The sequence below is a fragment of the Meles meles genome, chromosome 20 (assembly GCF_922984935.1).
Source record: "Meles meles chromosome 20, mMelMel3.1 paternal haplotype, whole genome shotgun sequence".
Taxonomy (NCBI): domain Eukaryota; kingdom Metazoa; phylum Chordata; class Mammalia; order Carnivora; family Mustelidae; genus Meles; species Meles meles.
In genome coordinates, this window is record NC_060085.1 from 53,854,103 (window position 1) to 53,876,244 (window position 22,142).

The following is a 22,142-nucleotide window of genomic DNA, read 5'->3' on the forward strand; positions in this document are numbered from 1 at the left end:
TGACTTATTAATTCCTAAGATAATGGGAGTTACTGCATACCCAATTTTGTCGATACCCAAAGTAAATGTCCCAACTGATGAATGGATAAACAAAATGTGGTGTATCCATGTAATGGAATGTTATTTGGCAAAAAAAAGGAATGAAGTACAGATATAGGATATAATATAGATGAAAACATGCTAAGTAAAGGAGGCCAGTCTTGTAGGAGTTCATTTATAGGAAATATGTAAAATGGACAAATCAGAAATAGAAAGTAGATTAGTGGTCATCAGGGCCTGGGGAAAGTGAAGAATGAGGACTAATTGTTTCTGGGTTCTCAGTTTCTTTTTGGGGTAATGAAATATTCTGAAATTGGATATTGGTGATAATTGTATTATTCAGTGAATATACTAAAAGCCTCTGAATCATATACTTTTAAAAGATGAATTTTATAGTACATGAATTATATTCTACTAACCTGTTGAGGTTTCTAAGATAACTAAACACTAGGGGCGCCTGGGTGTTCAGTGGGTTAAAGCCTCTACTTTATGGTCATGATCCCAGGGTCCTGGGATTGACACCCCGCCCTCCAAAATTGGGCTCTCTGCTCAGCAGGGAGCCAGCTTCCCTTCCTCTCTCTCTGCCTGCCTCTCTGCCTACTTGTGATCTCTGTCTGTCAAATGAATAAATAAAATCTTTAAAAATAAAATAAAATTACCTAACACTAATTACTTTGAGCTCTAGGCCTTCTGACACCAACTTGGTGAACTTGAAAGGCCTCATACACAGATGTTACTTTACTTCATTTCCTGGGAAAATGAATCACAGTTTCCTAGTAAAGAGCTGTCTGGGGGTGCTAAACAATAGTGTGTGGCCCATACTTGGCCAGTCCATTCATTTTGGTTCCTTTTTCTTCTCTTGCTCACCACCTGTGTTTTTGTTTTTATTTTTTTCTTTCCTGCCTTTCTTCCTGCTCCTATCTTGGTCTTCTGTCTTCCTTGCCTTCAGCTTTACCTCCTATCTGTAATCATGAGACAGTTTAGCAGAGAAAATTACTAATATTTCTTTATATAGCATAAAGCTTGATATTAGGTGTAGGAGAAAAAAGAATGAAGAAAACCTTTTTGTGGTTTTCTCCCACAAAATGCCTGTGGGGGCATTAGCATAGGCTATATCCATGAACATTTTAATACAAAATGTGCAAAATATGGTCACATTTTTTTGGGAACTTAGTATAAAAGGTATTTATAAACATATGTATATATATAAATGTAATATAAAAGTAACTGAGGTATGAGAAGACTCACTTTGAGAATTCTTTTAAGCCTCTCACTTCTTGATCTCATGAGGATCTCAGCATTCCCGTTTATGACCTGTTAAAGTCTTTCCTAGAAGTTTGAATGTCTCCTGTTTTGGTGTCCTGAATAGCGAACCTAAACCCTGATTGTGCCTCCAGTACTATATAATGAAATGGTTACCACATTCCTGAGATTTAGGAAACTAAAAGATTGTCACATTTTTCAGAGGTTCCCAACGAGGCCATCTAACTAATACAGCTATCTAATTTATCATTTCTACCAAACGCTCTTTTGATCTTGGATTACATTGAAAAGGGTATTTAAAAGATAGCCAAGCCATGTTCAGTTTTCCAGCACGAACATGCAGTTAGACTAGGTGCAGTGCGGGCATGATGATGGGAGTTATCCCAATCCAGGAGAAAGCTTTTTTCTTTGAAGAGTTTGTCAGGTTTTATTTGTTTTTATTTTGGGGAAAGTGTTGGTGGGGTAGCTAAAGGCAACAAGGGTGTGTGGCTGGGTTGTTTTGCTCTTTTCAGGTGAGATTGTCAACTTATGTTGAGACCTAATATTGAAGACAAACCTGTGATGTCTTGAGAGAAAGGGAAGAAGGGAGGTAAGGTAAAAGGAAGAGGCTGGACCGTGTTTGGAGTAAAGACGCCTACTTTTGAATCTTAGCTCTGTCACTTTCTGTTTTCCCGAGCCAAGTTGTGTCACCTTTCTGAATCTGAATTTTATCAACATAAAATGGAGACAGTGGGGAAGATCAAAGAATTTAACTCATGAGAGGATTCATTCATGTTGTCTGACTTACTATAAATGCCAAGTCCTGTGGAGACTTAACAGAGTTTATCATTCATGTTTTTCATAGTATGTTAATGATCTACACAATGGCTTAAATCTTCCTGTTTGGCATAAGTATAGTTCTAGAGAGGTATAATGTTCTCAGTAAAGTACTTAAATCCTAGTTTTTTGAAACCTGGTTATTATAGCTGATTCCTTGAAAATGGCAGTTAGTTGTAGTCCAGAAGTTTATGCTTGAGGTGGCGCTGTTTCCCCATAAATTTGGTGATGTTTTGCATTTTTATCCCTATCTATTCCAAGTCAAGCAAATAACTAGATGTAAATTTAGAACCATCTCTGCCTGGCGTAGTCCCCAGGCCTCACCTGTGAAGCCCCACCCAATATCATATCCTGTATACAAAGTTTGTGAGTTCCTAATGGAATAAAAGACATGCTATAGTTCGTCCTCAAACTGATTATAGTACAAGGAAAACTGTCCATGCTGCACTTCATTTTTGCTAGTAATCTGTCAAGACCACCATATTATTTCCCACTTTTTGTCAGAAACTACAAATATATTTCACAGATATGGGCCTTCTGAGCTTGATGTCAATTGTTCTGTTTTGTTTTTAGATCCGGGGATTTCTGTCACGATTTGATAATGTCCTTCCTGTCAGTCTGGCGTTTGACAAATGTACAGCTTGTTCTTCCAAAGTAAGTCATTCGGCATTTGAGGGACTTGTTTTTCAAAATGAATCTGTTACCCTTACCAGCGAGAGGCACTGAACCCAACTGAGGACTTTTTTGAAGGGGAGGGAAGGGGTCTAAAAAGCTGGAGGGGATTTGTCATTTATGTGTATTCATTCTCACAGAGAAACCAGCCTGAGAAAGTTTGATTTATAGTATAGAGACTGAATTAGATATTGTAGTTCTGTATCAATACTTGCATCACAATAATTTTAGCTTGAATGTGAACTTTTAGGTTTTGCTCCTACGTGGAGATTCCTTGCTCACATGGACCATCACAGAGCAATTTTAAGTGCTGTTAGAGGAGGAGGGATACTAGGCAGTCCTCATGGTTTGTCTTTTGGAGATCTATATAATGACAAAAAGTAAACAGAGATTAGGGGCCTGGCTAGGGAGCACATAAAAGGGCCCCTTCAGCTTTGATCTTTCCAGAGGCTCTAAAAATAGAGCTGGCATGTCCTCCATTGTAATGGGAACCGGCTGATGTATCTCCAAACTACAGTGATGGCATCTCACTTCTTCATAGGCCTAGAGATAGTCTGAGTTACTTGTGCCTGTATACTGTGTATTTATAGCTAATTTTCTTTTGTATGCTAATTTTTATAGCTAATTTATAGCTAATTTTCTTTTGTATTTTCTTTAAGCCATTGATGCCCAGTGATTTTAAACGGGGCTTTTAAAATTCAAACTTCTTGATAAGATTTTCATGTTCAAGTCTTACGCAAAGTAGTTTTGGGGTCATTAATCCCAAACCCTAGCCTCTTACTTCTTCTTTTTTTTTTTTTTAATTTATTTATTTTTTTCAGCGTAACAGTATTCATTGTTTTTGCACAACACCCAGTGCTTCATGCAATACGTGCCCTCCCTATTACCTACCACCTGGTTCCCCCAACCTCCCACCCCCGCCCCCTAGCCTCTTACTTCTAATTCAGGACTTTTTTTTGCCATGGAGACTCATCTGGCAGTACGGAAAGAATTGAATTCTGGCGAAATTCTCTCCAATCTGAGTTGATAAGCTTCCCCCCACCCACCTCCGTGTATGTTAGGGAGGGAGGACTTTACTTGGTCAGTAAATCCTTTGAGAAGCTGAGAAGCACAATGCTAACCAGTCTAAAAATTAACTCGGATTTGAGAATGTTGATAAATGTGGTTAATTTTAGGTGCTAAAACATTTAGAGTAATTGTTTTTCTTCAAAAAGTAAGCTAAGCTGTTTTATCATTATGCATCCCAAGTGTCAGTGTTTAGATTTAAAGCTTACCATTTCTCAATAGTTACCCAGGAGCTCTTTTTGTTTTGTTTTGTTTTGTTTTTTGTTGTCTCTCTGAGTATCATATCTGTTCAAGTCAAGGCCTTAAGGAGGTCTACTTCTGTGTTCAGAAATGCAGGTTTTAGAATTATATGCTTTTTAGTGAGCACATTTTTTTTTCTTTGAATGGCTGAGCTAATTGGCCTCAGAATAACTTGGCAGTATTAATTTTCATGCTGAAATCATTTGACATAGGTGCCGGTTTTTCTGTGGCTTTTTGTAGACCAGGCATTTCAGTGAAATAAAGGTAACTGGGTTCTATAAGTGAAGTGCAAACACTCATTCTTTCTTGTTCCATTTCTAATTAAATTAGCCCTTGAGATACTGTTTGTGAAAGAATCACAAACATACCAGCTAACTGAGGTCCCTTCTATTCTTTGAAAGAGAATCGCTTTGCATTTTTAATGCTTTCACACTTATTGTAAGCATTAAACTAAATATAGGTATCACTTTTTTGTTAGCAAAGTTAATTCCTCTTGGTGGTCATTCTGAGAGTCCTGCTTTAGACAAACATGCTGGACGATTTAATACAAACTGCTTTGGATTTTAACAGCTGTGCTATTCCCATAGCGATCACTTTTCATGTGGTCTGGGTATTAAATTTCTTTTGTGCTGAAAAGGTTGCTTCACTGGTGCACGTATTTCCTTACAGTAGAAACACAGTATTTACTTACTTGGCTAACTTCTTTATTCGCTTAGGAGAATGTCTTTCTCTATTATCTGCAAACTCAACATTAATACTTTGAAATGACAAATCCAATTATAGTTTCATCTCTGTGCATGTGAATTTTTCTTAATGCATGCTTAGCATAATATTTTTTTACTGAGTCATATCATAGTTGTTATTGTTTCAAAAAGATTCTTTGGGGCTAAAAATGACTTTTTAAAAATTCTGCTTTGATATCCATGAAGTAATTTTTTCCTTTGGTAGTATTTGGTATTTTTGCCTCCATCCCCCAACCTCCCCCCCACCCCCCCCAGGACCAAGGCCATACTTATATCTAATTTAACACAAATACAGACAGAAAGATGGGGGAGATAGGGGCACCTGGGTGGATCAGTGGGTTAAGCCTCTGCCTTCGCTTGGGTCATGATCTCTCAGGATCCTGGGATCCGCCCTGTGTCCAGCTCTCTGCTCAGTGGGGAGCCTGCCCCCCCCCCCCCCCCCCCCCCCCCCGCCTACTTGTGATCTCTCTCTTTGTCAAATAAATAAAATCTTTAAAAAAAAGTGGGCAGGGGAAATAGGGGAGATAGAAAAAGCTCTGCTAAATAATATGCTCTGTTCATTACCATATTTATATATATGTATAGACCTTTTATAAGGCCTGAGGTGGGGAAGAGTAGAGTTCTCTACTGTGTCAGGGAAGGCTGAATCATCTACACACAAATAGTCTCACCTTGTTTGGTTTTAACTTGGCAGGTAGCCAGATTAATTGTTCCATCTTACAGAAAAAATACTGAAGAATCTGCAGGGAGGAGGGTAATGAAGAGGCATTTTCATTCCAATTTCTGGTTATTGTCTTAAAAGACTTCCTTAAAATGATGGTATCTGCCACAGAATTTCAAAAAGTCTTATTTGAAGCTATATGAGTTGTTTTTAGTTCTAAAAAGTAACTTAGAGCCAACTGAAGTTTTTGTGGATTGCTACCAACGGGAAAAAAATGGAGTTTTAAAATCAATATTCTTGAAAGAATTTCTCATAATACACTGAATTAGTTATTATTAGCCTTTCATCTAAATATTTTGGGGGGAAGGTAAGGGTTTTTTTGGTAAGTTTATATTTTGATATAATTTTATACTTACAGAAAAGTTGCAAGAATAGTACAGAGAACCTCCATATACTCTACCCAGACTGACCATTTGTTTACATTTTGCCCCATTTAAGTATGTGCACACTCCCCTCCCTCCCACCCTGCTTCCTCCTCCCCACCCTTCTCTTTTTCTTGCAACTTTGAGAGTAAGTTGGAGACATTGTGGTCGTTTCCAACTAAATGCTTCAATGTGTATTTCCTAAGAAAAAGGATATTCTCTTACCCAATATATTTTCAAATTCAGGCAGTTTAATGTTGCCACAATACTATCATCTAATCCACTGTCTGTATTTTAAATGTTGTTATTTGTACCAGTAATGTTCTTTATAGGTTTTTTTCTCCCAGACCAATTCATGATGCAGTTCAGGATCAAGCCTGCATTTAATTGTCCTATCTCTCTGGGTTCCCTCAATCTGGAAAAGTTCCTCAGCCTTTGTTTTTTCCTTAACCTAAACATGGTGATGTCTTGCCGGTTATTTTGTAGCATTTCCCTCAACTTTATTTTGTCTAATGTTTCCTTATGATTAGAGTCAGGTTATGAAATTTTGGCAGAACTACCAAAGACGTGATGATGTATCTTCATGTTAGGAGCCACATGATGTATTTTATCCCCTTTGGTGAGGTTATCCGCCCCCCCCCCCCCCCCCCGTATTTGTAACTACCTTCTCCAATGGTGAGAAACCTGGCTCTTACTATCCTGCGTGTATTTACTCCCTGCTCAAGTCTAGAATATACAGAAAGTAGTTTCAAAATTGCTAGCTCATACCAGTGCAGAAAATAAACCTATTAATTAGAGTTCAATTTTTATGCATGGTCCTTTTTTCTAGGTAAAATTTATATACAGTGGAAGGCATGAATCTTAAGAGAGAACAATTCTGTAAGTTCAGACAAATGTATACATGTTTGTATCCCTCATTTCAGTCAAGATCTAGAATGTTTCCATCACCCCAGGAAATCCCTGTGTCTCCCTTCCCAGACCATCTCGAGGAATGAAGACAGTATGATGAATACCAGTATGTCGAATACAAAGCCAGTCACTTTCTGGTATTTCATGCAACAATAGCCTAATTTCTGGGTCCTGGAAGTTGACTAGAAACTTATCTCAAATCTATAGTTGGGAGCAGGACTGTGCCTGAGGTAACTGCATGTGGATATTGTTCTCGTTGCACAATCTGTCACCCATAACCTTTGTGATTCTGCAGGAATAGCCTTGCATGAAGAAGCAGGCCCCAGCCTTGGTTTTCATACCATCTGGGACCTGCCCACTGCACAGATGTAGCAAGCTGTGCCCAGAAACCTGATCTGGGGATTTTAATTAGCAATTAGCAACCCTAATAATACACTTTGGTGTTTACCATGCCATGGGCTCTTCTGTTGATGGATTATGATTAAACTTCCCACGGTGACTTGCTATTAACTTTTAGTATGTATCTGTGTACATGTGCCTTGAGTGATAGAGCGGGTGTAGGAATAATACACTTTGGCTGGTATCCTCATGTAGTAAATTACATGTTGGTTTTTGGGGTTTTTTTTTTTTGCCAACCTGTCCATTTATTTTTTTTATACTATATAATCCTAACGTTTTTCTATCCTATTTCTTTGTTACTTAAGTGTGAAATAATGATACTCAATTTAGCTATTTAAACTTTAAGAAAAACCTTGGCCCCAAAGCAATCTGTTGCCTCGGGTTCAACAAATGCGCGCTTTTGAGGATAGAAAGGCAAGTCATAGATATGCAAAAAGAGGTTAAAGTCTTCCTGCATGGCTGTTAGCAGGTGTTCATTTATTCAGCTACCATTCGAGTCCCTGCCAGGTGCCGGAGATACAAAGATGATTAAAACGAATGCTATTTAGAGGATGCCTAATGCTATTTAGAGGATGCGGCAGACCTGTAATGCAGCAGCAGTCATCTCACTTACATAGTAATACGCTGTGTGGTCAAGGTGTGTCCTCCTGCGGTGGTGTTTTAGTACCCGCTACTTTTTCAAACAGGAGAGACCAAGGATGGCATTGTAGAAGGTGACTTCAGAGTTGATGTTAAAGGATGAGTAGGAATTTCTAGAAACACATGGGAGACAGAATAAGAGGGGAAGACACTGTAGACAGGGAATTGCAACAGTAGCCAGAAGAAAGAAAACCTGGTACAGGCATGGAGTCGTTCAGCGTAGCCATTGCGACAGAGCATCAGACATCCAGTTCCCTCCCAACTGTTCTCTCTGAGTGCTGTTTCAATTTCAGCTGTTCTTGAGTTAGAATCTAGTGTACTTTGTCTGACATTTGAGGCTGCTGTTTTGAATTTTATAATGCCGTATAAACTTGTTTCTCACCTAGCACCAAGCTTAGGGGGTTTCCTAGCCTAAGGAATCCAGCAGCTGCAACAGTGTGGTGTGGAGGCCAGGAAGTCATTCCGGGGATTTCCAGGGTCCTGGCTCCGAGTCCCTTGCTGGCTGCCTGAGTGACCACAAGCAAGGTGCTCCCTGCTCTGCTTGCCTCCATTTCTTCTTTTGTTAAATTACTCAATTGGATGAGATAAGCTCTGGCTCTCTGTTGACCCTCAGTTATTAGCACTTATATATTCTTTAGTTAATTTTATGTTTTATTCCACAACAACCTATTTTAATTACAGTAAAATCAGAAAATATATTTAAGGTTAAAGAAGATAATCAGCAGTATTCTACCCACTCAGACCATGGTTAGCCATTGACCTCTACCCTTTCTGACTTAAGAAAAAAAAATTTCCTATGTAAGGAGGTATGTGTAGATAATTTTTCTCTCTGAACATTCCTATTTTATGTTTGAAATTAGCTTGAGAGAGAGAGATTTATGGTGCTGCACCAACGAACACTCCCTGCTTCTCTGATTTGATAGGGTTTTAAATCTCAATCTTTTTTTTTAAATTTTTTTTTCAATTTTAAGATTTTATTTATTTGACAGAGAGAGAGACATAGAGCACAAGCAGGCGTAGTGGGAGAGGGAGAAGCAGGCCTCCCGCGAAGCAGAGAGCCTGATGTGGGGCTCGATCCCAGGACCCTGGGATCATGACCTGAGCCAGAGGCAGACGCTTAGCAACCGAGCCATCCAGGCGCCCCGAATCTCAATCATTTTTAAGGACTGGCCAGAGCCCAATCGGAAGAGCTCTCCAAAGTTTGTGCCAGGAATTTTTGCATACAGCTTCTTAGTGGCAAATATTACTCAAAACTGGGCTGCAGCCAGGTTTTCCTTCTCCTTTCCAAAAGGGACATAAATCTCTGATTTGGAAAATGATGAGTAACCCCCAGGTTCCCTTTTCCTATCTCGTTTACCCAGTGAAGCCCCAAGTCTTCTGTTGTAATGTGTGATGGATTTCATATGCACAGTTGAGTGGTGTAAACTGTATCCCACATCTTGTGCTTAGCAACTAGTGTTTCCCCAATCTCCAGAGCCGCTTGGTTCCCTAAAGGAGCCAGAATATCCAGCCAGAGCCAGTGTGAAGTATTGTAGCTGCAAGCTCTAACCTCGGAGCTCTTGGCTCTTCACCTCCTTGAAAAACCTTGGACATTTCTCCCTTTGCTTCAATTTCCTCATGCATAGAGTAGGGAAAATATTTTCTGTTTCCTAGGGAAATTGCAATGGCTGACGTGTATTCAGTTCCCTGTGACCAAGTACCAAGGCCTTTGCCCACTTCTGGGACTGATGTTGACATCAGAAATGAGAAAACAAAGACCCCTATGATTGAAATAGGTCACCCAGGGTGTGTGGAACCCTTTCCATGCTCACTGTACAAGCAGGTAGAATGAGAAGCCTGACTGAAGGTCAAAGCTGCCGTGGTTTTGAGAAGCTGCAGAAACCTTCCATCTTGACTCACGACAGATACTGCCAAAACCTTCCCCCTTGATTCCAGAGAACTGTGGCTTGCTTGTTACTTCTGACCAGTGGTCTTCTGAGACCACCTAATTGGTAGTTAAGATTTTACTGCTTGCTCTTCTCCCTGTCACCTTTGGTCACAAACACATCCAAGTTTGCTTGAACACATGTTTTTCTTACAGGATCCTTTGACCATCCAGACCAGAAAGTTTAGAGCTGTGATCTTACATGGTTCCACTGGCTGTCTGGCCCAAGTAAAATCTTCAGGTTGTTGAAAATCTGGGTTCCTTTTAGTTTGGAATTAATCTCATTCACTTAGCCTTTCCTCCCCTCCTGCACCCCAAGCCCATCCCTTGACAGAGTGGTGCCTAAAATTTTTGAACCCTGGACCTAGTTCAGACTGACCAAAGCAGCAGAACCTGCTTCCCCGAAAAAAAAATAAATAAAAAATAAAGCCATACAGAATTTTCCAGACAATTTCAGTGGCATTACAAAGTCCCTGAAATATGCCTGTGGATCCTAGGAAGGCACCCTTGTTCTATGAGTTTTTCTTTGGTACCTTCTTCTGCATTCCCAAGCTGTTCTGGATAAGACACTGGGGAGCGAGTGTTGTAACCAGCCCCACCGTGACCTCTTCTGTGGCTTTGGAAAGTTGGCCATCTCTCTCTGAAGACTCATTTTCCTCAGCTGTCATAAAGAGATTCAGGAGCTCATCTACCACTGGGTTTTGTTTTATGACTAAGATCGTAGTCTCTTGATCTGCTATTCCATTTCTTTAGGCCCAGCTGCATTTAGGATGGGGAAAATACTGGCCCTTTCAGAGTTCTAGGAGTTCATTGTCACTATTCTAGTGGTACATTGATTTGACTCCTGATGGACAAAGCCCCAGTTATCATCTGATCGTGTTTCTTCTTTCCTTTTTACTTACATAAAATATAACTTATGTTTTGTATTATTTTTATTTTCATAAAATATTTTATGTTATCTTCTTCACTTCTCCCTCCACCCTTAAAAGCTTTGGAAAGAAGGGAGGGAGGGAGAGAGGATCATGGTAGTAACTGCTGGGATTTTAAAATAAGGGAGCCATCAGTTTGAAATGGGAGATTTTTTAATGGATGTACATGCTTGTACATACAGAGTTTGTATACAACATATAACTAAGCTGAATATTGAAAACACCCAGATAAATATTTCCATGAATTTATTTTAATGACTACTGTCCCAGCAGTTCACTTGAATAAACATTAGAACTCTTAACTCATGATACTATGATTTTTGAATGATACGGAGGTGAATAAGAGCCTCTGAGGTTTCCAATGATATCCTTCTAGATAGGATAGTAAAATTTATTACATGATAAAATAACTTGTTATACCAGAATTATATAAACATCCTTACTCAAGAAATATACCTAGCTTGGAAGGCATAATTAGTTTTTAGTAACTGGTAGGAACTGATTAAATGTTTTGAATGTCAGGAAAAGTTCATGATTTAATAGATGAATAAATGAACAGCAAAACAGGATAAGAAAGACGTAGGATAGTCTATACTGTCTAGGAACTCAGTCTGGGTACTCAGTAGCAGAATGCCCTTTGCCTGTTAGTACAGAGGTTTATCATTGTGCCAGAAGTGGTAGCTATTACTGAATATTATATATTTCGGGGTTTTGAATGTTTATCCTTCTGATCCTCTTTTTCAGCTTTTACTCTCTCCTTTGCTTTAGTTGATGCTTTTGATGTTTTGTTATTATGTTGGAAGATCATTTCCAGAGTATATTAAAACAAGGAGCCTTTGGGATTCATCAAAGATGACCTAACATTTTATTAAAGGACACAATTTGGCAATGAATTCTTAGAAGAGTTTTGCTTGCTCTTCTGCAGGATTTTTAAGAGTCTCCATTTTATTTTTTCTAGAAGGCCTCCCAGTATCCTGTCCAGGTATTTCTATAAGAACTTAATCTCTGCAGCCCCCCCCCCTTTTTAAAGATTTTATTTTATTTATTTATTTATTTATTTATTTATTTATTTATTTTTTACTTATTTGACAGAGAGAGATCACAAGTAGGCAGAGAGGCCGGCAGAGAGAGAAGGGGGATGCAGGCTCCCTGCTGAGCAGAGAGCCCTATGCAGGGCTTGATCCCAGGACTCTGGGATCATGACCTGAGCTGAAGGCAGAGGCTTTAACCCACTGAGTCAGCCAGGCACCCCTCTGCAGCCTTTTTTGCCATAGAAGTTGTGAACGAATGGTTTGAGAATATCCTAATCCTAATGTTACTGTCCTTATGACTTGCCTATGTGATATTTATGTGATGACAGTGATAAATTCTAGAATATCTAGCTTTCTCTAGTTTAAAAAAAATTTTTTTTGAATTTTAAGTAAACTCTATGCCACACAAGGGCTTGAACTCATGACCCCAAGATCAAGAGTCACATGTTCTACAAACTGAGACAGCTAGGCATCACTGGTCTTCTCTGGTTTTAAGTAATTTTTTCATCCTAGAAACTGAAGATATTTTTCTTCACAAGGAAGAAAAGACAACATAATTTTTTCTAGAATACCTAATGGGTAATTAAAGGGTAGACCCAAATTCGACCTCTTGAATTTATAGCCATCAGACTAAAATTGGAAAATACCTTCCCTGTGATCCTGAAATGGCTGCAAGTGTGCCAAATATAAACAGTCAGTGGGAGAACAGACATAGCAAGTTTTTTCAGATAAGAACTACTGTGTTGAAACTACATGAGTGTGTATCCAGTGGGGTCTTGAGGAATGGCAGTATCTCTAGGATAACTGCCTCGCCTCCTGTGAGGACTCTGTGGCATAGTCCCAAGGCCTGTAGTCAGAGATTACCCATCTTCATGACTCTAGACAGCCTTGGTGTCTTTGTAGTTGACTCTGGATTTGCTGGAGCATTTGGATACTCTGAAGGACTTTGTCAGCACTCCAGCTTGGGATAGAAATCCATGTGAAAGCATATTTTTGTGTTCTTTGTAAAGGCAGGAGAGAAAATTTGGGTTTCTCTCAGTTCTTCGTTGTGCTTGACATTTCCCTATCATGTCAGCTCTTTCATGAAGGACCCTGAAGTGTGGAAAAGATGGTAACAAGTGGTAACTGAGTCAAATTACTCCTTGTTGAGTTAATACCTCTCACATATCCCAAATGTGGGATGTGAGCCCAGCTTCACTCTTTATGGGCCCATATCTAGATTTCCTGTTAGTTCAATTTGACCTGACAGATTGACTTCAATCATAATGCAAGCAGATTTTTAAAAGTAAACAAGTACAAACTGACTTCCTAGTAGAGTAATGTGTTAGAAAACAAAAACACACACGTCACTTGGCTCTATTGGAGGAGTCAGTTTTATTTCCTAACATCTGTTCTTTGCCTAATCGCTCAACTGCTTATTTTTAAGAATATTCCAATAGGCCCTTGAGAGCTGATAAATGAGACCTGCGACACCCTATCACACTGTGCAAAAGGACTGCAAGTCCCAAGAAGTGGCCCTTTCACAGTGTCCCTGGGGGAGACAGTGTGCTTGTTTCAGTTCTGCTGTGCTCACTCAAAACAGTTGACAAGTTCTTCTTGGGAAATTGCTTCAGATCTCACAATATTTTCCTCTTAATAGCCTCAGCCGTCGTGAGTTCTTGACCTCTGAAGGGTGGGTTTGGTTTTTTGGGAAGGCTAGAAGTAATTTGAAGCCGCGTGTTGTGAATCAAGGGATAAAGCAGTTTGCAAGGAAAACTTCAAGAATTAAAAAGTTGCAAGAGCTTCAGTTTGTGGGTCTGAATAGTTTGTGGGTCTGAACTGAACGGTTTGTGGGTTTGAACTGAAAGTTCCAGTGCGAGGAGCTTGGAGTATGCTAACTTTCTGACTACAAGCTGGCTGAGAGACAACAGAACATTTTAGTATGGTTTGTGCCATCCAAGTGGGCACTGGCTTTAGAGATGACTCTGCCCACTGTGTGACCAAAGAAAAGTTTCTCAAACTTTCTGTGCTTCACTTGAGCGGAAAATAGTTAAGATAATCTTTTTAGTGGCAATGAAGATTAAATGAGAGCTGTGTGCCAAGTGTCCTATAGTTGGTACTGTAAAATTTTTTTTTGTCATTTTTTATTTATTAGAGAAAGTGAGAGAGTGCAGGGGGAGGGGCAGAGGGAGAGGAAGAGGGAGACTCTTAAGCAGACTCCTGGGCTGAGCATGGAGCCCTATATGGCGCTCTATCTTGTAACCCTGTGATCATGACCTGAGCCGAAATCAAGAGTCAGACACTTAGCTGACTGTGCCACCCAGGCACCTGGTACTATAAATGTTTTTAATTGCTCCTTCTTATAAGCAGAAATCAGATGCCATTCCCATTTCTTTTCATAAATAGGCTCACTTAGTAATTTATAGCCATAAAGTCTTTCTATCCTTAGAGGCTGAAAAGGGTTAGGGAAACAAAAAAGGATGAGCAATTTGTTTAAAAGGGCATGGCCTCAAGAGGTGAGCAAATATGCAAGGTATTAGATTCTTTGTCTTTTTCTTTCCTTTTCACTTTTCTTTTCATGTAGGCATTTAATCTAGGGGTTTCATTATTAACCAGAATGAAGCTGAGGTTTAATGTTCCTGGGAATGTGCACTGGGGAAGGAGGTGAATCCTCTTACTTGCTGAAGTTCCTGTGTAGGTATCTGGGACTAGTGTCAGGCCCACAACTCTAGATGAGCTGGCATGACCTTCGGAAAGACTTCTTGACTGTGTTGTCTCTGAATTGTGAATTTCTCTTTGCCCTTAGAGGGCAGGGGCATAAGAAACTCAGGATGCTGGTTCTCTGACAGCACCAGGCCTGCTTCTGCCAGTGCTGTTATTCTTGCCCTTGTCCCACACTGTTCCTTGGAAGCCTTTCTCCAGCCCCAAGCATCTTGCCTTTCCATATTGTGGCTGTAAGTGGATGAAGAGTTGACTTCATCCTGTCAGATGCTGCAGTGTTTCTTTCTTCGGTACCATTTTGTGGATGTCTTCTCAGTGTCCTTTTCAAGCTTCCCAGAAAGTGTCTAGCAAGAGGGCTACCCCATCTTACCCCAGCCAAGAGCTCATTCGGTTCAGAGAAATGACATGGAGGTCCACGATTTCCAACCCTCTCAGTTCACTTACCTACCATATTAAGCATCTCTCAGACAATGATGTGGCAGGAATAACGCTCATAGAATTCCACTGTACTGTCCTTGGGAGAGTGGGGGTGGGGAAGATTCCATTTAAAATTTTTAGCAGTTCTGAGGACTGCTTGGTTAAACTCCTTGGTGAACCAACTAGGAAGTCTCCTTTTAAAGGAGAATCCTGACCCAGAAGAATGTATTTCAGACTGTGACATCAGGAAAATTTGCACTAGAGCAACTTCTAGGTGCCCTTTGGCACAGGTGTGGGGGACAGGGTTGGGAGTTTCAAAGTTTTTCCTAAAGGAATTGTTTATGACAAACATAGTTCACTTGGCTGTTTCAGTTAATTTTCAGCTTAAATATTTTTAAAAACATTTGGAAGGTAGGGACATGCAGCTGCTAAGAATCTAAGACAGTACTGTTTTAAAAATGCAAATACTTCTGTTTTTCATCTACTTATGGAAATAGGATACTTGCCTCCCATCTATCTATTCCTTTAAATACAGATATTGTTTAAATGACATCATTTTTTTTTTAAAGATTTTATTTATTTATTTGACAGAGAGAGATCACAAGTAGGCAGAGAGGCAGGCAGAGAGAGAGGAGGAAGCAGGCTCCCCACGGAGCAGAGAGCCTGATGCGGGGCTCGATCCCAGGACCCTGAGATCATGACCTGAGCCGAAGGCAGCGGCTTAATCCACTGAGCCACCCAGGCGCCCCAAAATGACATCATTTTTAATAAAATACAGAGTCCAGCTGGTTTGGGGGCAATCAGTGGGAAAAAGATACCCCAATTTTTTTGTTTGTTTGTTTTTAGTATCATTGCATTCTAAGGGGCTGAGACAGAATGATAGTATTTTTGGCAGGCTTCCAGGCCCAGCAAAACCCACACCCCAAGGCTGTCTCTGTAGCTTCCTGTGGTTTTCCCACTGAAGAGAAACAGCCTTTCTCTTGGATGGTCTAGGATGGTAAGTCTGTACATTAGCTTAATCAGCATGATGTTCCTGCTTTGAGGTTATTTCCCAGCAGGATCCATTTGGGAAATTTGATGCACCATAACTGTTGCAAACTAAACTGCATTTTAATCTTCTTAGTAGAAATTGGTAGCCTGGTTATCTTGCAGTGGTTACAGGTTATCTTGCTACTATGTGGTTTGTAACGATAAAGTCAAGTCTTGGACCAAATTTTGCCACACATGTGAACATTTATTAGTAAACAGACACAAAAACTGGTCAGTCAGTTCTTACAGACTGAGAAAAGCCCAAACTCATCTTTTTCATATGTATCTCACATCAGGTATTCTGTAGAGACAGATACAGACATATTCTCGTTAAAGGATATATCTAATCTTTCAGTTATATCAGGTAATGAAATCTCCAGACCCAGGAGCAGAAGCTTAGGCCCAGAGTGCCACTGCAAAGAATGGTAGGCTGCCTAGTTTGCCAGATTCTTAGAATCCTCATGCATATAAGGTTATATTTCCACCCAGCCCATATATCAGCACTATTACTTTCATCAGAAAAATTATTCCTCCTCCTCCTCCTTTATACTCACTAGGAAAACCCTCCAGTGTCAATTTAGGTAGCTATAATTAGTACACACAGATTTGGGAGGTTGGATCTCTTCTACCTAGTCTTTCAAATGTGATATACACCTAGATGATACATTCCTCATTAGGGTGCCCCAAATACTAAGTAGCTACCCATAGGAGGTAGAGAATATATAGTGCACATCATTCATGTACACACTATGTATGCTGAAGTATTTTAAAATAAATTATAACCTAACAATAGCTATCTCTTTATTTGCACCTGGAATATTGTGTCTTGCATAATGTTGCTAGCCATTAATGAGTGACCTGAAATGTCAGTTGACCACTGGCCTACTATGATGAGTTAACTAGAGCCATGGATGAATGGTTCACCTGTAGGGAGGAGAAACAGAATGAGTTTTGTAGGCTTTTTCAAGATCTTTTCCATTCCTCCATCTAATCTTCTGATATGCATGGAAGTATCTCCCACCAAGTTTGCGGAGAAATCTTTGTCCAGGGTCACAGAGGAATTATAGGAACTGTTACTTGAACCTTTATTCTTTATAGTGCCTCTGTACTGAAAGGGTCGATTGCTACCAGGAAGACCTATCCTGATCTTCAAGGAATACCATAGAGCTTTCACTTTGGGGCAGATATAGACAAGGTTAGGCCTTGTGCTAAGTATATAATACATAAAAGAATGTTGGAAGATTAGTAATTTAACTAATGGGAAGCCATATAATTCAAACCACTTCTTTTACTGCAGTCACCCAAAGAAACTAGATATATCATTATTTTTTAATCTTCTAAAACATCGAAGAACTAATAAATTTTGAAGAATTATTAAGTTGAGATTTGGGAGAGAATGTGACAGAGAGGAATGAGCCTGACATTGGGGGCTCTTTTATCTTACCGGCATTTGCTGATCAAGAAAAGAAAGTTGAGAGCCTGAGATCACCTTTGGTATCCTTTCAAGGTTAAAAACTATAGCCTGGGTCTTGTCAAGCTTTGGAAGTCTGATAAACCATTCCCCACTTTGAGCTGGGACTCCCTGAAGAAATAACACTGAGGGGTAATCATAACTGGAAGTAAACCAACTCTCATGTTGGCTGCAGCTCTGTTTCACATTATCTGAGTGGCCCACAAACTTTAAAGTTGACTTGGATTAAGATGATTGCATGTAGCTAATGCCCATAGGCGCCAGGTAAAAGCAATGAAATCTTAAAGGAGAATATCATGATCCCAGTCCTCAAATTACTTCCACAAATAATTTTTCAACTATAGTATCCAGCCATAATCAGAGGTAACCAGGAACACAAAGAAAGAAGATACCAAACACAAGAACTAACAGAAGCAACAGACAATAGAAATAGACTCCGAGATTCTAGATACTGGAATTATCAGAGCAGACTATAATGTACTGCATTTACAGAATTAAATAAAAGCCAAAGTTTAGTTTCAGCAGGGACTGAGAACTTTAAAATGTGGTTTTGTACATTAAAAAACAAATTAGATTCTACAACTAAAGTATAAAAACAAAGTGAACAATTTATAGGCTTATAGAGAAAATCAGTGATCAGAAAAATATTGGTATGAAAAAAACTATTCAAGGTGAAGCATGAAGAGACAAAAAGATGGGAAATATAAAAGACAAGGTAAGAGTGCTCTTATCACTTAGTAAATTACAAGGGTTTGAGGGGGTCTGTGCCAGAGACTGGGGGCAGAGACCAATATATATATTTTTTCTATTTTTTCTATTGTCTCACAGAAGCATACAAGAAAAGGTCAGTGTTGGTTATTGAAAATCTGATCAGCATGATAAGCCTAGTGAACACATTATACCAAACTGAAGTATATATTCTTGTCAAGCACACATATAATATTTTACAAGAATTTACCATAGCCTGGGTCATTGTACAAGTATCAACAAATATCAAAGATCAAAACTATATAGAATGTATACTTTTATCCCAATGTAATTATGCTAGAAATCAATAGTAACTAGATAACTAGAAAATCATCCCCATATATTTACTTGGGCATATTCAAGTATATGCCCCTAAAAAAGTCATGAATTGAAGAAGATTTAATGGAGGGTGCCTGGGGGGCTCAGTCAGTTGAGTGTCTGCCTTCAGCTTGGGTCATGATCCTAGGGTCCTGGGATCTAGCCTCATGTCGGGCTCCTTGCTCAGCTGGGAGTCTGCTTCTCCTTCTCTCTCGGCCCCTCCTCCAGTTGTGTGTGTGCATGCATTCTCTCTCTCTCTCTTAAATCTTAAAAAAGGAAGATATAGGGGCGCCTGGGTGGCTCAGTGGATTAAGCCGCTGCCTTCGGCTCGGGTCATGATCTCAGGGCCCTGGGATCGAGCCCCACATCGGGCTCTCTGCTCTGCAGGGAGCCTGCTTCCTCCTCTCTCTGCCTGCCTCTCTGCCTACTTGTGATCTCTCTCTCTGTCAAATAAACAAATAAAATCTTTAAAAAAAAAAAAAGGAAGATACAATGAAAATTAAGTATTTTAAATGAGTGATAAATATTTCATGTAAAAATTTATAGGATATAGGTAAAGGAGTAACCTAATAGAAAAATGGATAGCCTTAAAAGAAAAAAAAAAGGCCTAAAATTAATGAGCAAATATTTATCTCAAGAGGTCAGAAAAGGCAGCATAACAAATGCAAACAAGCCAAAGGTAGAAACTAAAGAGCAAAAAAAAAAAAAAAAAAAAAAAAACAAAGCCAAGAGTGGAATCAGAACACAATTAGCATGTATCTTAACATAGTATTGAAAAATGTGGAGCACCTGGGTTGCTCGGTGGGTTAAAGCCTCTGCCTTCAGCTCAGGTCATGATTTCGGGGTCCTGGGATCAAGCCCCGCAACAGACTCTCTCAGCAGGGAGCCTGCTTCCTCCCTCTTGCTCTGCCTGCCTCTTTGCCTCCTTGTGATCTCTGTCTGTCAAAGAAATAAACTCTTTTAAAAAAATGTTTTAAAAGAGTTTATTTATTTATTACAGAGAGAGCACATGCACATATGTGCAAGGTGGGGAGAGGGAGAAGGAGAGAATCTCAAGCAGACTCCCAACTGAGCACGGAGCCTGATTTGTGACTCAATCCCATGACCCTGAGATCATGACTGGAGCTAAAACCAAGAGTGGGGTGCTCAATCAACTGATCCACCCAGGTGCCCCCAACATCATACTAAATTTTTAAAGATCAGATACAAATGAATAAATGTCTAAGTTCAGCATTCAAATATAGTAGAGCTAAGGGATGGTGTTCTGGAAGCACACTTAGGTGGAAGAATTAAAAAGAATAAGGAAGTGGTTATCCTACAAGTCAGTGTTTACCTCAGAGAGGCAAGTGGGGTGTTGTGATTGTAAAGTGGGCTTTGTAGGGACTTCTGATATACTGGTGTTCTTTTTTTTTTTTTATGAATTTATTTTTTTTTTCAGCATAACAGTATTCATTGTTTTTGCACAACACCCAGTGCTCCATGCAATACGTGCCCTCCCTATCACCCACCACCTGGTTCCCCCAACCTCCCACCCGCACCCCTTCAAAACCCTCAGGTTGTTTTTCAGAGTCCATAGTCTCTTATGGTTCGCCTCCCCTTCCAATTTTTTTTTTTTATAAACATATAATGTGATATACTGGTGTTCTTGATAGTATTTTAAGCTATAATGTTTTATGTCTGTGTTATTTCGTGACCAAAAGATTAAAATAATGTATAAGCTTTGTGCTTGCAGGTGTTTTCAGGTTCACTCATCATTTACATTATTCTTTTGGCTGTACACGAAAGAGTCTTAACCTGACACACTGCTGTTTAGAGAATGGGTCCTTCTAGACTGAATGTTTCTAACGCAACAGTAGAAGGTGGCCTACTGATAGGTCACACAACTCAACAAGCTTAGGCCATAAGGGACTGAGTCCAAAGGAGCTTACCGATACCATACTTTATTTAAGCCAGAGTATAATGCTTTCTGAAATTGAGACTCTACCACATATTCCCTCTTATGCTGGGCACCCACATATACAAGCCTATATAGGGCAGGCCAATAAATACATGATTGGAGTGAACTAGTGTGAAGACGACAGAAAACGAATGCAGACTATGGCCAGCTAGAGATCAGGTTCTCTGTGAGTGGCAGCTAGGGTCCAACTCTGACTGATCATTGACCAATAGAAATCTGTGAGTAGTGTTGCCAGATCTTCTATTTTTTTTTTCTGTTTGTTTTAAGAGTAAATGATAATCTGAATTTAAAAATCAAAGCATCTGATTTTTTAGTTTTAATTCAAGCATATGTTTTTCCCCAAATATTCCATGAGTCAAACCAAACCTGTGTCTGGCTATTTCCAGTCAAAGACTATTAGTTTATGGCAGTGACATCAAGGGCCATGCAGGTGGAGATAGAGAAAAATATATGAAATAATATAATCAATTGCCTAGTTTTTCTCAACGGACCTTGCCTGCCAAATATATGCTTGTATAAGTCTCAGTTCCAGAATGAAAAGAAAGTCACTGAACCAATATTCACACATTATAAAGTCACTTGGGGTAATAATTTTCTTAATGAAAGCTGGCTGTCTGTGAAGGGGACCTAAAAACTTTTTACCAACAAGAATTTATTAAAGGAATTGACTAAAATTACTAAATAAACAGTATCACACAGTAATTTCTTTTAGGAGGAACAGCTAAAGATGAGTTTTTAATGTTAAGGGTACATACGTGCTTCTTCATGGGTTGAGTCTAAGAGAAAGTCTTCCTGCTTAGAGAAAGAAGATGTGTTCAGAGTGTGGTCCTATGACCCACAGCATCCATCTTATGGAAACTCACAAGAAATGCAGGTTCTTAATTAATTAATGAGGAACTGGGGATGTGGCCCCGCTCTCTAGGGGATTCTGGTGTGTGCTCTCAGACCAAGGCTCTAGTTCTTGTGCATTTGAAGAATGACTTTAGAAAGCTGTACTTTGTTATATCGAGGTTTCAAGTGTATTCTTTTTAATGTCCTGGGATCCTCCAAATGATCCTTTAAAGAATATCTTCAGTTTATTATAGTCATGAAAAAATATGACTTAGAATAAAAAGAGGACTGAGAAAGAAAAGCTCTATCCCTAAAAATTTCATTTTAAAGTAGAGACTGGTATACACAGTAGATAAAATTGTAATCTCTCTTTGCCTTCCTTATCCTCTATTCATAGAATGAAACAGACAAATTTTTCGATGATATTTTTTACTGTTAAGGTCATTGGGGGAAGGTGATAAGACAGATTATCAGGAGAGATTATGTTTTTTAAGATGCTGGGTATTTAAGCTTGTTTGTGTTCATATGAGAATATAGAGAGGTAGAGATACTTCTTGTCTGATTCCTTCTGTTTAGATGCGAGGGATGAAAGAAGGTCACTTAAGAAACCATCTTATACTTAATGTACGTGTTGTACTTATGTATTTTTTAGGATTTTTTTTTGTCTGAGTTATTTGTATTTAATTGGGGTGAAAATTTTCCCTTTTACATATTAGTGTTAATTAATACTTAAATAGGTAAGGTATCCAGTTCTTTTTCCCCAACTTGGTTATAGAAATTAGAATAATAATGAAATGATAAAATAAAAACAAACCAACAAAGCATTAGGTATTAATAAGCCTGAGACCAAAGAATGAATATCACAAGTGTAAAAATAGTTCTGCAAAAATTGTGCATTACAGTGAATATTTGATTATCTC

The 22,142-nt window shown here is 39.2% G+C and overlaps 1 protein-coding gene across 6 annotated transcripts in view; it reads left to right on the plus strand.

The window, feature by feature from the left end:
- ATG7 (autophagy related 7) overlaps nt 1-22,142 on the plus strand; it is a 245,651-nt gene that overhangs the window by 78,852 nt on the left and 144,657 nt on the right. For all 6 annotated transcript variants that reach the window (XM_045990781.1, XM_045990782.1, XM_045990783.1 and 3 more), the window contains one exon: nt 2,692-2,772. In XM_045990781.1, the coding sequence (XP_045846737.1) occupies nt 2,692-2,772 (81 nt within the window). The remainder of the gene's footprint in view (nt 1-2,691; nt 2,773-22,142) is intronic.